The sequence below is a fragment of the Castor canadensis genome, chromosome 6 (assembly GCF_047511655.1).
Source record: "Castor canadensis chromosome 6, mCasCan1.hap1v2, whole genome shotgun sequence".
Lineage (NCBI taxonomy): Eukaryota > Metazoa > Chordata > Mammalia > Rodentia > Castoridae > Castor > Castor canadensis.
In genome coordinates this window covers 141,969,903-141,986,695 of record NC_133391.1, presented here as the reverse complement: position 1 = coordinate 141,986,695, position 16,793 = coordinate 141,969,903, and the positions used below count along the sequence as shown (strand labels likewise).

Below are 16,793 nucleotides of genomic sequence, written 5' to 3'. Positions count from 1 at the left end.
CATATATTAAAAATACCCCACAGTAATGATCATACTTAATGGTGAAAAACTAAAAATGTTTAACCAAGAATGTTTATTATTACTGCTTCTATTTAAAATTGTACTGGTGGTCCTAGCAAGTGTGATAAGGCAAGAGAAGGATAAAAAAGTCATACCATCATTATCCACAAAGACATAATATGTGTATGGAACATCCTAAGGAATTTACAAAACAGCTAATGCAACTAATAAATGAATTTACCAGGGTTTTCAGGCTACAAGATCAGTACACAAAAAAATCATATTTCTAGGTAATAGTTACCAAAATTGGGAAAATAAATTTTTTTTTCTTTTGTTCATACGTGCATACAATGTTTGGGTCATTTCTCCCCCCTTCCCCCGCCCCCTCCCTTACGTACCCCGCCCCCTCCCTCTCCCCCAACCCCCTCTCTACCAGGCAGAAACTATTTTGCCCTTATCTCTAATTTTGTTGTAGAGAGAGTATAAGCAATAATAGGAAAGATCAAGGGTTTTTGCTAGTTGAGATAAGGATAGCTATACAGGGAGTTGACTCACATTGCTTTCCTATACATGTGTGTTACCTTCTAAATTAATTCTTCTTGAACTAACCTTTTGTCTAGTTCTTGGTCCCCTTCTCCTATTGGCCTCTGTCACTTTAAAGTATCTGCATTAGTTTCTCTGCATTGACAGCAACAAATGCTATCTAGTTTTTTGGGTGTCTTACCTATCCTCATACCTCCCTTGTGTGTTCTCGCTTTATCATGTGATCAAAGTCCAATCCCCTTGTTGTGTTTGCCCTTGATCTAATGTCCACATATGAGGGAGAACATACGATTTTTTGGTCTTTTGGGCCAGGCTAACCTCACTCAGAATGATGTTCTCCAGTTCCATCCATTTACTTGTGAATGATAAGATTTCATTCTTTTTCATGGCTGCATAAAATTCCATTGTGTATAAATACCACATTTTCTTAATCCATTCATCAGTAGTGGGGCATCTTGGCTGTTTCCATAACTTGGCTGTTGTGAATAGGGCTGTAATAAACATGGGTGTGCAGGTGTCTCTGGAGTAACCTGAGTCACATTCTTTTGGGTATATCCCCAAGTGTAGTGTTGTTAGATCATATAGTAGATCTATGTTTAGATTTTTAAGAAGCCTCCAAATTTTTTTCCAGAGTGGTTGTACTAGTTTGCATTCCCACCAGCAGTGTAAAAGAGTTCCTTTTTCCCCACATCCTTGCCACCACCTGTTGTTGGTGTTGTTTCTAATGATGGCTATTCTAACAGGGGTGAGGTGGAAACTTAGTGTGGTTTTAATTTTCACTTTCTTTATGGCTAGAGATGGTGAGCATTTTTTCATGTGTTTTTTAGCCATTTGAATTTCTTCTTTTGAGAAAGTTGTCTAGTTCACGTGCCCATTTCTTTATTGGTTCATTAGTTTTGGGAGAATTTAGTTTTTTAAGTTCCCTATATATATTCTGGTTACCAGTCCTTTGTCTGATGTGTAGCTGGCAAATATTTTCTCCCATTCTGTGGGTGGTCTCTTCAGTTTAGAGACCAGGAAAATAAAATTTTAAAAACACTCCTTATAATATCAAAAACAGGTGAAATACTTAACCTTAATTCTAAACAATGGGCAAGACTGTGAAAATTTTTAAAAAGCATTATTAAAAGAAATTAGACTTGAAACAGTAAGACTTATGCCATGGTAAGGCATTCAAAGTCACAATATTGTAAAGATGGTAGCACTTCCCAAACTGATGCACAGACTCTACACAATGTTACATGGCTTTTCAAGCCAGATCTAAAATTATATGAAAGAGCCAAGAAATTTGAACAGTTAAACACTTAAGGGAGGAGCAAAGTATACCAAGGCATTTAAGGGGAAAAAGTCAGTTTTTTTTTTTCAAACAATAGTGTTTGAACAGCTAGACATCAACAATGAACCTCAATCATTATCTTAAACCAAAAATAAAATTTAACTTAACATAGATCATAAAAGCTAAAACTATAACATTTCTAGTCGAAAATGTTTGTGATTTAGGGGTAAGCAGAGATTTCTTAGCACATAAGAAGCACAATCATAAAAGAAATAAACTTATAAATGGGAGTTCATCAAAATTTTAAATGTCTGCTCTTTAAAAGGTATCATAAAGAAAACAAAGCAAACTACAGAGGGAAGAAAATATTCATGATATATGTATCTCATAAAGAACTTTTATCTGGTATAAAGAAAAAATTCTTGCAACTCTGTAAAATAACCAAAATAAAAATGGGCATAATATTTCAACATGCACTTCTGAAAAGAAGATATACAATGTCAAGTAAGCCTGTGAAAAACAGATCAACATCATCGAGGAGAAGTAAAATGACAATGACAGATAACACAGTTAAAATTAAAAAGACCAGCAATACTAATAAAAGATGTAGAGAAACTAAAACTCCTCTCATACATTGTTGGTAAAATGAAAATCGGTGCAGGTACTTTGAAAAACTGTTCGGAAGTTCTCTTTAAAGTTTCACATACACTTACACTAAGACTCAGCAATTCCACCCTAGGAACTAACCAAAAGAAATGAAAACACATGTCCATACACAGAATGTGATCTATGTACACAGTGGCTTTATTTATAATAGAGATATTCATCAATAGGAATAGCTAAACACATTGTAGTTTATTCCTACAATAAAATACTAAGCAACATAAGGGAACATATTACTGATACACACAATAACATGGGTGAATTTCAAAAGCATTGTGCTGAGCAAAAAAATGTCAGATACAAGAGTACATATTGCATGATTTATTTATAATTCCAGGAAAGCTGAGTGTAATTTATAATCATGAAGAGCAGATAAGTAGTTGAATAAGACTGGCTTACTGGAGTGGAGGGGAACTGACTCCACAGACCTTTTGGGTGATAGTAGTAGTTACATGGGTATTCACATGTCAAGACTTTCCAAACTGTAAACTTAAAATGGTTTTGTTTATTTGTTATGTGTTGTGCAATACAGTTGTTTGAACTTTTGGGGCCTCACACTTCCTAGGAAGGTACTCTACCACTTATGCCATGCCCCCAGCCATTTTGCTTTAGTTATTTTATAAAGTCTCTGGTTTTTTGCCTGGGCCAGTCTAGATTGCAATCCTCCCACTTATGGCCTCCTGCATAACTGGGATCACGGGTGCACATGACCACACTCAGCTTATTGATTGGATGGGGTCTCACTTTTTTTACCTGAGCTGGTCTTAAACCATGATCCTCTGCAACTCCCCCCCGAGTAGCTGGGATTACAGATGTAATCTAAATTACATTCATTTAAGAAAGTTGACAGAGGTAGGCAGAGAACATTATAATTTGTTTCACACTGCAAGTTAGTAGATCTTTTAAATACCCTGCACAAAATTTCATGTTGTTTTCTAATCAACTTTTGTTTCCTAAAGATTTCCATGATTTAAAAAAATACAAAATTAGAGAAGAATTCTCACATTTGGTTTTTACTTAATCTCATGCTTACTTTGAGAGACGCTTTCTTTCTTTTCATGATCTGTGTCCAGGCTTAAGGAAGTCATAAAATAATCTGTGTTCCCTCATGGCCTCTGAACCACTTGAGAGACAAAATCAGGCAAATGGAGATTCAATATACTGGATGACTGCTGCAAACGACTAGGTTAGAGGATGGAATTTAGGCTTGTGCCAACAATGCTCACTGAGCCCTGGGCAGTTCTGCAAGCACAGAAGTCTCTGCCCTTGCAGAGGTAGACACTTCACTGCATGTTCACGGTGGCTAAAAGAGGCATGATGAACCCTAAGAAAGGGGATAGAGGGACTAGTGCATCCTCACATCCAGTTCTGTATAAACTCCTTCTCCCAAGAACATGGGAGATCAAGTTTCCTTAGTTAAAGGATGTCCTAAGATGCAGTGTGAAAGGAAGTCTTCCCACCAAAGCAAAGATTTCTCAACTTTTTTTCCACCCTCGTGTACATAATAGAAGCTCACACCTAATGCACACTAAGGCATGATTCCTGCCTAGTGTACTAGCTATGACACTTCCTCTTCCATTCAAAGTGGCCACATTCAATTTCAAGAGACTAAAGTACATGACTTTAGGGATAACCTCCACTTTAATTTACTTTGGTAAAGAGGTAATTTACAAGTTGTCATATCTCATTACTGGTTTAAAATTTTTTAATTTCTCAATCTTAAAATGCCATCCATTATAAAATACATCATTGGTTTAATAACTTGTCAGACAAAATTTTACTATACCCACTGATTTGAAGATAACTATTATAGGATTATGGTTAACTCACAACTCATTTAGATATATGTTATGTCATAGAATCCACAGCACAGAATATCTGGTCAAGGCTATCCTGTTCTGTTATCATCATGAAAACTCTATATGGTTTTCTGAAGAAAATCCTTCTGAAGTCTTTATTTACAGCTCTGCCATAAAACATCAATTTTTAAAATTTTAATACCTAAGCCACCATCCAACTTCTTATGTAGATCTTAGCTGCAGTAGCTATGGGGTCAGTGATATGTACCTTTTATGACTTTTCAATGTTTTATGTAGTTTTTGTTAGCATACTTAAGATAAAATACAATTTAGGAGCCTGTTTTCCTAGAGAATAATACAAGTCTCCAGTTATCAGGCATGGCCTAGATATGCAGAGTTCTGACTAATGAGTGTCTAGGCTATATAATTTTCAAACAAGAATAACACAAATTATACTTAATATAATTTGAATGCTAAATAGTGTTGTTTCAGAAAATATACATCAATAATTATATCACTATCGTGAACATCACTTTTCTCCCGATTAAAATTTATTATAATTAGCAAGCTCATTAAACTTTTATATATTGATATTCACATCCTTGAAAAATAATGTAAGCATTTTTCTTTCCATGCAAGGAAAAGTGCATAAGCATGTTTTAGAGCCTGGATTGATACAAGCAGCCTTAACTCAGGGGAAAGAAGAGACTAACCTGACCTACCAATGCCAATATAGAGGAAACAAAAGGCTCTTTAGTAGTCTAGTAACTAAATGCTGGGTCTTACATCTTTTGAGGTTGAGGCACAGACCTAAAACCAAGAACAATGTCCAACTGATAACCATCTGTCCTATAATATCAGAAGCAGTGACTTTTAACTTTCAGATATGGAAAGGATAATTCTGTATCTACTTTCCTAAAATCAGAAGAAACTAAGCCACGTTCTAGCATTTACTGAGCACTTCATGTTTGGGGAATCATGTAAGGTACTTAAATATATTACTTTTACATTAGAAAGAAACTAAGAAAATCAATCTAATTTTTCAAAAGCTAACATCACAAAGTAACAGGAAAATCTCCAAAATGTAAGAAAAACTATTTATTCACAAAGTACACAATAAGCAAACATCCATTACACAAAACAACATACCAAATGATAAGTACTCCCTTCTCTAGATACCAATCTACCTTTTGAATACTCATTATTAAACAAAATAAAACAATTATTTTTGATCATCCTAATGCTAGCCTCTCTAACCTGGACTAACTTTCTGATGATATAACGTAGAGGGAAAATATAATACTTTAAGGCAAGTGCTGACTTCTCTAACTCTGAGAACAAAAAGAAACAAGCATTTCACTGAAACAAAACTTAAAAACCATTCTCACAAAAAATTACTTACGTGCTCCAACAGTGTTTAAGAAAGCCTCCTTAACACAAAGAAGTTAACTTTCATCTCTAACAGACAAAATATAGTAATAGTAGCTTCCTGAGTGTCAAAAATAATAGTACCCAACCGTTCTATAGGGTGGCACTACAATGTATAATACATAAATAACAACCTCCATTAGCAATGACAGTATTGGTTTGTGAATGTGACTGTGGTCTCTTAATAAAGTACTTCTCTTTCCTTTCAGGTTTCTTTTTTTGGGGGAGGTAAGTATTTTACTTTATTTCTTTGAGAGAGGGTCTTGCTAGGTAGACCAGGCTAGGTGCCAACACTTTATAATCCTCCTGCCTCAGTTTCTTGAGTGCTGGTATTATAGACGTGCACCACCACCCCTGGCAATAAACTATTTCTTTCATATATTCTTTTCATACTCATGAGATTATGCTATAAATCACATTCCAGTTTTTATGCATTTTTCTTAAGTTAATCACTCATTACACTTTAGTAGCATCCTGATTTTTTATTTTTAGAAAGATATAATGTAGCTACTTTAAATTTTTATTTTGCCAAATAGGTCCAAAAAAGTTATCTAGAAAACCAATTTTAAATCATCAGCTGGACAGTTATAGGTTTTTATTTATGCTTCTAAAAATAAAGAAAAGAAATAGAGCTTTTGAGTGGGGACAATGTAGGAATACAATTTGTTGACTTGCCATTCATTTTAAAAATGTACATTTTCAAAGTGACTCACTGTGGTAAGGATCACTGTAGTCTAACAATAAAAAACCCATCATTTTGACACTTATCAACAGTTCACACATTTAGCAAACACTGAAGGGAGACAACTACTTGTTATAATTTTTAAGTCAAAACAGAAAGCAGCACAAATCAGAATTAAAAGAAACTTTAAGAAAACGTTAAGGATGTACACATATATTGCTATTTTCAGCCAAACTCTCAAAAATTCCACATGTAACTCTGAGCCAAAATGAATGCTTAAAATATTTAAGCTTTAGTGAAGCAAGAAAATGAAAGAGTAAATTGTAATGAGGGAAAGAAATCACAGGTATCCTTTATCATAAAATGAATGCCAGTTAACATTTTAATAACACTGTCTATTGAGTTATCCACTATCTGAGAATACACTTTTCAAGTTGTGTCTTTAAAATGTATTCATTCACATATTCAAATTAAACTGCTTATTATCAAAACACATTTTACTCAGGAGTCTAACCTTAAGAAACATAAATCAGTCAAACCCATGAAGGCAAAGTTCAAACATTAAACAGTATTTCTACCATGTGGTTTTTATGCACCTCATTTGAAAAAGCGTATTTTACAAACCGGAGTCTTGTCCTTTCTCTCCAGAGTCCATGTCCCTAGGTCTAAATGTTAAGTAGCAATCAAAAAGACAGGTTCAAATAATTTCTCAAAGTGTGCTGCTTCATCGAGCTTTGATAAAGACAGAGTTATCTGGTGTGGTAGCACCCTCTTCCTTCTCAGTTACGGTTTCTACAGTCCCAGAAGCTGACACAATAACCATGGTTTTATTTGCTGACACTGTCTTCTGTTTTTCAGCAATAGCTGCACAAACAGCAACAATCTCGTCACTTTCAAAGTCATAGTCAGGAATTGACTTTGGTGAAATATGTGTTACTCCAGATGGCGCTTCACTTTTCTTAATCCTCTGTGCTACCTTCTGCTGCTCCTGGAGTGTTCTTGCCCAAGAAAGATCTTCTTTCCATATTTCAGGATTCATTGGATAGATGTGAAGAGCTACTTGAAAACTTCGAATTGCCTTTAAGAAAAAAAGTCCATTTTTTATCTGCTTCTAAAAATCAGCATGTTTAATACAATTATATGTATACATATAGATGTGAGTGCATGTAGGTGTGTGTATAATATACCCACACTTACACATTCTAATATACTACTTTCAAGCATTAAAAGAACTCCACTTCAGTTTGGATCACGGTCAACCTCAGTACCACTAACACCTGGATAATTCTTTACTATGGGGAGCTGTCCTGTGCAGTGTAGGATGTTCAGCAACATCCCTGTTGTGACAATCAAAAATGTCTCCAGACACTGACCAGTGTCCTCTGGGTGGTAAAATAAACTCCAGTTGAGAACCACTGATCTAAATCTACGTGTGGTTTCTCTGAGAATACTTACTCTCTTACAAAAGATCCTCACACAAACTGATTTGTTACAGAATTCCACATAATCTACCAGATACACAATCTACTCAATACTCTTTAGAGATCATTAGAAAAGTAGCTAATTATACAGAGGTAGGTATACAAAGTAAGATTAGGAGAGTATGGTATGAATAAAAAACAGTAAAGTGGGCTTTTAAATTGGGGCCAAAATGCCAAGCTTAAACGTATGAAGTTTACATAATGGGAAATCATTAGGAGTTTGGTATAAGATTTGTTAATTTACTACTGTCAGTAGTAAATATTTAATTGAATATCTTGTAATAAACAATAATAAAAAATACAGTAGAGTACTGATGATTTAATTTTATTCAAAGACAAAAGTCAGTAAATTAATCTGCAAGTATGACAGAATATACATATTGCCTAGTACTGTGGGCACTGTCTTACATATGTTCTTAACGTTCTAAGAAAAAATGGTCCCAGGAATATTATAAAAAGGAGAGGGGAGGGTAAGTAAAATGAATGCTTTACAATATATTAAACAAAAGGCAATTTTACTCATATTTACTAAATTTTTAAAAAAAACAGTAAAGTTCACCCATTTAAATGTATAATTCAATAATTCTTAATATAGTCACAGAGCTACACAGCCATCACCACAATCAATTTTAGAACATTTGATCACCTTAAAAAGAAACCCCATGCCTTAGTAGTAGCAGTCACATTTCCCCCCAAACCCCAGCCCTAGGCAATAATTAATCTACTTGCTGTCTCTACAGATTTGACTGTTCTGTGCCTTTCGTATAAATGAAAGCATACAGTATGTGGTCTGGCTTATTTCACAAAGCATATTGTTTTCAAGGTTCATCCATGTTTACTGTTAAATAATATTCCATTATATGAATATACTGAATTTTGCTTAGCCAGTCATTAATAGATGGCATTTGAGTTGTTTCCATTCTTGGTCACTGTGAACAATGCTATGAACATTTGTGGGCAAATTGTTGTGCAGTCAGGTATCTTCATTTCTTTTGGGTACAAAACTAGAAGTGGAATTATGGTGTCATATAGTTAGCTACATGTTTCATTTTTTGAGGAATTGTTAGGCTGTTTTCCAAATTGGATGTAAGTTTCCATTTCCACTGGCAATGTATGATGACACAAATTCTCTACACCCTCATTAATGTTTGATACCTTTTTAGGACAGCTATCCTAACAGATGTGAAATAGTATCTCAATGTAGCTTTGATTTCCCTTGTGGTTAATGATGGTGAGCTTTCTTCATGTACTTATCAGCTGTGTGTACATTTTCTTTGGGAAAATGTCTACTCAGATTATTTGACCATTTGTAAATTAATTGTCTTTTTGTTATTGAGTTGTAGGAGTTCTTTGTATATTCTGAATACTATACCCTTGAAAATGTTTTGCTCTATTTTGTAAGGTGTCTTTTCATTTTCTTGATATTTTCCTTTGAAGCAAAAAAGTGAAATCCAGTTTTGAAATGCAATTTTCTACTTTTCTCTTTTGTTGCTTGTGCTTCAGGTATTAGCTAAAAAAAATGTATTGCTGAATTCAAAATTACAAAGATTTATACCTGTATTTTCTTCTAAAAGTTTTATACTTTTAGCTTTTGTATTTAAGTTTCTGATTGATTTTGAGTCATTTTTAAATATGTGTAAGGTATGTGTCCAATTTCATTCTTTTGTGGGTGGATTTTCAGCTATCTTGGCAGCATTTGTTCAAGACCATTCTTCTACTCATTGATATGTCTTGCTACTCTGTTCCAATTGATTATAAATGTAAGATTTACTGAATTCAACAACACATCAAAAAGGTCACATACCACGACCAAGTCAATTTCATTCCAGGGATGCAAGGATGCATCTATAAATGGAATACAGCATATAAATAGAAGGACAAAAATCACATGATCCTCTCAATAAATGCATAAAAAGCCTTTGACAAAATATCAGTACCCTTCCATGATAAAAAACACTGAAGAAACTATAAATAGAAGGGATGTTCCTAAACATAATAAGGGCTATATATGACAAACCTATAGCCAACATCATACTAAATAGAGAACAACTGAAACCATTCCTGCCAAAATCAGGAATGAGACAAAGATGCCCACCTTCCCTACTCTTATTCAATACAGTTTTGGAATTCCTAGTCAGAGCAAAAAGACAAGAGCAAGAAATAAAAGGGACTCAAGTAGGGAAGAAAGAAGTCAAACTATCCCTATTTGCAGATGATACTATCCTATACCTAAGACTCTAATATTCCACCAAAAGACTCAGAAATCATAAACTCTTTTGGCAAAGTAGCAGGATACGAAATTAATATTCAGGAATCAGTAGCCTTTCTATATACCAACAAAGAAGAGACTAAGAAATAAATCAGGGAAACAATTCCATTTACAATAGCCACACACACACACACAAATACCCAGGAATAAATTTAACAGAGGAAACCAAAGACCTCATCAATGAAAACTATAAATCACTGAAGAGAGAAATTGAAGAAGACATCAGAAGATGGAAAGATATCCCAGGCTCGTGGATTAGCAGAATCAACACTGTGAAAATGGCCGTACTACCAAAAGCAATCTACATGTTCTATGCAATATCTACCAAAATTCCAATCATATTCTTAACAAAGATAGAAAAATCAATCCTAAAATTCATATGAAAACACAAAAGACCTCAAATAGCCAAAGCGATTCTGAGTAAAAAATCCAATGCTGGAGGTATCACAATTCTGACTTCAATCTATACTACAGAGCCATTAACAATGGAGACAGCATGATACTGGCATAAAAATAGCCATGAAAACCAATGGAATAGAATAAAAGATCCAGACATAAACCCATGGAGCTAGAGCCCACTGATTTTCAACAAAGGAACCAAAAGCACACGATGGAGAAAAGACAGCCTCTTCAATAAATGTTGCTGGGAAAAAGGAATATCCACATGTAGAAGACTAAAACTAGATTCCTTTCTCTCACCCTGTATCAATATCAACTCAAAGTGGATCAAAGGCCTTAATATAAGGCCTGAAACTTTGAAACAACTACAGGAAGTAGAAGGAAATACACTGGAGCATATAGGCATAGGAAATGACTTCCAAAATAGAATTCCAATGGTTCACCAACTAAGAGAAAGAATGAACAAATGGGATTGCATCAAACTAAAAAGCTCTGCAGAGCAAAAAAAAAAAAAAAAAGTCACTAGACTTAAGAAACTGCCCAAAGAATGGGAGGAAATCTTTGCCAGATATTTATCCAATAAAGGACTAATATCCAGAATCTACAGAGCACTCAAAAAAATCAACCCCCAAAGAGCCAACATCCCAATGAAGAAATGGGCACATGAATTGGACAGGGAATTTTCAAAAGAAGAGGTACAAATGGCCAATAAATACATGAAGAAGTATTTGACTTCCCTGGCTACAAAAGGAATGCAAATCAAAACTGCACTAAGGTTTCATCTCACTCAAGTTAGAATAAGAATGGCCATCTTCAAGAGCAGAATTAACAAACAAAAATGCAGGTGAGGATGTGGTGAAACATGAACCCTTATATACCGTTAGTGGGAATGCAAATTAGTACAACCACTATGGAAAGCAGTATGGGGATTCCTTAAAAAGCTAAAAACAGAACTGCCATATGACTCAGTGATACCATTCCTGGGTATATATCTAAAGGAATGTAAGCCAGGATACAATAGAGACACTTGCACACCGATACACCAATGTTTATCACACCACTGTTCACAAGAGCCAAGTTTTGGAAACAACCCAGATGCCCTACAACTGATGAATGAATCAAGAAAATGGAGATTTCTTCAGTTATAAGGAAGAATGATACCATGACTATAAATAAACTTATATGTAGAACATGTTTGTAATACAGGAACTACTCTATAGAGCTCTGGGGAGTAGGGAAAGGAAAAAAGAGTATGATACAGTGTTAACAATATTGAAATATGTAACATCTGCACAGGTAGAGGATATAATGATATGTACTGAAAGGTGTTGAATAATGGGGGTGGGACAGAAAGGGTAAAGGAGGGGAACAGAAGGAGTTGAACTGACCAAAGTAAAATATACTGACAGTGGGGGATACATCAAGATACCCCTTTGAACACTGACTTAGGAATTAATAACCAAAGACAGGACTGTGAAATAGGTGTAGGGTGTGGGGGTGATGGGGTGGGGAGACTGTGGGACAGGGGAAGGTGAATGAAGAAAATGAAGGTGAGGGAATATGATTGATAGATTTCATATACAAACACAAAACAGAACAATGAAACCTCTTGCAATTGCTTTAAGTGGGGCAGGGAGGGGACAGAGGGGCGATGGTGGGGATGATCTAACCAATATACAACATAAACCTATTTAGACTTGTCACAATGAATCCCATGTGTACAATGAATATATCCTATTAAATAAAAAAAGTAAGGCTTTACTTCTGGACTTTTTTTTTTCTGTGGTACTGGAGTCTGACCTGTATGTCTCAATAGATGCTAAAAATCATTTGGCAAATATACAACATCTTTTGTGACAAAAAGTGAACAACTTAGGAACACAGAAAAGTACCTCAAGATAATAAAAAACAAATGTACAAATCCAAAGCTAACATTCATACTCAACAGAGAAAAGCTTAAAGTTTTCTTCAAAAATACAGAACAAAGCAAAGCCTCTCACTACTTCTTTTCAAGACTGTATTAGAAGTCAGAGCCAGAGGAATTAGGCAAGGAAAACAAAAGCATTCAAATTGGAAAGGAAGAAATAAAACTGTCCTTATTTGCAGAAGACATCATCTAATTTATAGAAATAATCCTGTGACAAGTGCGTGTGCCACTAGGAAGGTTGAGTCAGGAGGATCATTTCAGCTCAGGAATTTGAGACCAGCCTGGGCAACATAGTGGGACTATCCTTTAAATAACTAAGTGAATGAATGAATGAGTGAATGAGTATTTAGGAATAAACAAAATTCCATAAAGTTGCAGCATACAAAGTCAGCATACAACAATCAGTTATGTTTCTACATACTAATAAAGTATCTGAAAGGGAAACTAGGAAGACAATCACACAATAGCACTACAAAGAATAAAATATACAGGAGTAAACTTAACTAAGGAGATGAAAGAATTGTACTTTGAAAAATCACAAAACATCATCAAAAGAAATTAAAGAAGGCACAAGCAGAGGAACATCTCGTGTTTGTGAACTGGAAAACTTAATACCATGAATACATCTCTTCAAAACAACCTACAGATTCAGAACAATACCTAGCAAAATATCAGTTGTACTTTTTATAGAAATAGAAAAAAATCTGAAATTCATGTGGAGCCACACAGGACCTCAAATAGCCAAACTGATACAACCACAGGTATTTATCAGAACTTTTTTTCTGACACTGGGGTTTGAACTGAGGGCCTCATGCTTGTTAGGCAGGCACTCTACAACCTGAGCCACTCTGCCAGCCCTACTCCTTGCTTTTCCAAATCTCCTTTCCTTTCCAACTTCTCCAGGATAAATCCTTAAATATTCCTGTCTCAACAACCCTGTTCCTTTATAGTTTTTAATTCTAGATCCTGCTCTCTTCAGCCTTCATCCTTCCTCTTTCCTGAAGTCCAATCTCTCCCTCCCTCCTATGCTCTTGTTCTCACACTCTTTCTACATATATTCATCTCCTATAAGTATTTTCTAATGTACTCATGAAATCTAAATAATTATTCATGGAGATACACCCAACTCTTTCTTTTAACATTCTTATTACTATATGATAGTTATACAAGGGGGTTCATTGTGACATTTCCATATATATATATATTGTACCACAGTTTGGTTCATCCCCTCCATTATTCTCCGTCTTCTCCCACTTTTTCTCTTAAAGTGACTTGGACAGGTTTCAATGCTCCATATTCATACATGTGTACAAAGTACATCAACCATATCACTCTCCCTCTTCTGCTATAACCCTCCTCTAAACATGACCTGTCCTCCATTGCGTAAGTATCTGTGTCTGTTCATTGTTCAATGGGGTTTTGCCTTGGTAGTTTATCTGTAAATACATTGTACTTTAATCAATTTAAACTCCTCTATTACTCTTTCCCCCTTACCCTGTATTGTTCAAGTTTTCAGTACATTTTCTTCTGTCTTGTTCCTACGTACATGTGATGTATTTCAATACTATTCGCTCTCTATCATTCTTTTCTTTTTTTCTACTTTATTCTCCTCTAACTGTCCTACTTTTGGAAATATTATACCCAACTCTTGATACTTCATTTTAATTGACTTTTAATTTCTATTCATGTATTTTCTGTTTTTGCCCATACATGTGTATAAAGGAATTATAAGGTATCAGAATTTTTTATTTTTCAGTGTCACTTCATCATGACATTTTCAGTAGTCATGTTTTTAAACAATTTCCAGTCTTTCAAGAGAATAGCTTGATGGCAGGTGTGACTCAAGTACTTGCTTTATAAATTCAAAGCACTGAGTTCAAACTCTGGTGCCCTGAAAACACATAAAAAAACGTGCTTTCTCTCAAGAGAATAGGTTAAGCCTACATAAAATTATTTATCTTTCCAATTAGAATTACATTTAAATGGTGGGGGGGATAGCATTTTGTTTTTATTTTTGACAAGATAATGGGTTTTAATATATCATTGACATACATGTAACAATATACTTTGGTCATAAGTAACCCCCATCATTCTCTCCTGATACCTTCTCCTCTCCTGGCTGTCCAGGATATAGTCCCCCTTGGACATTCGTATTTTTCTGTTTAGTTGTTTTTAGGTCTAGATTCCACATACAAGAGAAAACATGTAATATTTATCCTTCTGAGTTGAAAAATAAATATTTTAGATTCCTCAAAATTTCATATTAATGGATGTAACTGTATTGACCAAAATATACAAATGATATTCTTACTAAAAAAAACTTCAAATATTAAATAACTTTATTTTTACTAGATATTTCAAAGTATCTCTGTTGTCTCACCTATTGTATATATTCTTCATAAAGGACAATTTTTGTTAAACGTTATGTCCTAGAGATTTTTTTCCATTAGCAGACACTAAGAAAGTAAGAAGGATAATGATCTGTAAGTTTTCAATAAAGGAGATATGGGAAAGGTATTTGGTGACAGGTTTCCAATTAACCTGTTAGAAAACTAAATTCCTTGAGGTTTTTTTTTTTTTTTTAACCAACTCTGTTATGATTTAAGTCTTCAGGTAAAAAAACAAAAGGTGACAATACTGGATGCCAGGGAGGAAAATGGCCTTAGGTTGAACTAGTTTTCATCATGAATGTCACTTCAGATTAACATTTTCAAGTTACTTTGGTCCAATTATTTTCTCATGAAAATTCTTTATTTATTATAAGAACAATCTGATAAACGCCCTTTTGGTAAATAAAAACAATGATACAGAGATGCCAGCACCCAGACAGGTTGGGAAGACGCCGACCACAAGGTGAGCTAAGCGGCATGCGGTACTCCCACAGACAACCCTGGGCCAGATCAGCATAGCCCCCTAGACAGACTGACCCCCCACCCAGGGAAAAAAGAAAAAAAAACTGAATAACAAGCAATAACAACAAAAAAGACATGCAGCAAAGAGGGCGGGGTGCCCTGAGCGCTGAAGAGTGGGGAGTGGAAATCCCTCACAATAAGGCAGCCGGAGAAGGCAGGAGCAGCGGCACACGCAAAGTAACCAGGAGCAGGAAAGCTTGCAAAAGCAGTGGTGGGAGGAAAACTCCACAGGAGAGAGGAGAAGACCCACTTCTTACATGAGCTGTAAACAAACACGCAGGCCTGAGAAGGCGGGTGCAGTGTCACCTCCCTCAGTGTGCCTGGAAAGGGGAAAGCTTGTAGCAGTGGCTCCCGCACAGGAGAACTCTGAGCAAACAAAGCCTGTGGGACCGGGTGAATGCTAAGCTCACCCCAGAGATCTGCATAAATAAAGCCTCCAGCAACAGCAGGCTGACAGCAGCAGGCAGGCAAGCCACAGCTGCAGATACCATTCACAGAACTGTCTCCAGACTCTTTTTTTTTTCTTTTTCTCCCTACCTTTGATGAGAGAACAACCGAATTACACCTGCAAGCTGAAAAACTTACTGAAACTGTATTGCATTTGAACTTGGAACACTTTGTGGTGTTTTTTTTGTTTTGTGTTGTTTGGTTTGGCTTGGTTTGGGTTTTTTCCCCTTTGATGAGACGATGACAGAATTCCTTCTGAGACACCATCTCCAGGATTGGAGGCTGAGGGATGAACACCAAAATTATTAAGACTGAAACTTTATTGCATCTGAACTTGGAGATTTTTCTTTTTTTTTTATTATTTTTTATTTATTTATTTTTCAATCCTCTCTCTGTCTCTCTAACGCCTGTTCAGCTTACTGTTGATTAGTACACTCTCTCCCTGTTTATATCTTTGAAACTTTTTTGTTTCTTTGTTTTGTTTTTTTCTACTTGTTTATTTGTTTTTCCCTTTTTCTTTAACTCCTTTGCTTTCCATCTCCTCTCATCCTTCCATTCTAAATATCGCCAGTGTTATTATTACAAGCTAGAAAATACTTAATTGCACACAGTACAGGGACAGTAACAACACCAAGGTCAATGACGGGAAGACAGAAAAAACAGGGAAACCAGTTTCCCCACAGCAAAAAATTAGTACAGGAACCAGAGGGAAATGAAGAAAACAGATACTCAGATCCAGACTCCAACAAAATGAAGATAAACTATGCCAAAAAACCCAATGAAGCCCACAAGAATAATCTAAAAGAAGAAATACTACAGACACTCAATGAGAATTTTATAGAGATGATACTGGATATGGTCAACCAAAATGTACAGGAGACACTCAAGAAATTCCAAGACAACAAAAATAGAGAATTTGAAAAAGCACAAGAAAAATTAAAGAAACCATAGAAGCACTGTATAAATA

At 35.3% G+C, this 16,793-nt stretch overlaps 1 protein-coding gene across 1 annotated transcript in view; it reads right to left on the bottom strand.

The window, feature by feature from the left end:
* Nucleotides 1-2,600: 2,600 nt before the first annotated feature.
* The window catches only part of Ttc33 (tetratricopeptide repeat domain 33), a 49,816-nt gene continuing 35,623 nt past the window's right edge, over nucleotides 2,601-16,793 (bottom strand). Inside the window, exon 5 of the mRNA XM_020178310.2 lies at nucleotides 2,601-7,469. Coding sequence (XP_020033899.1) covers nucleotides 7,116-7,469 — 354 coding nt within the window. The 3' untranslated portion in view covers nucleotides 2,601-7,115. The remainder of the gene's footprint in view (nucleotides 7,470-16,793) is intronic.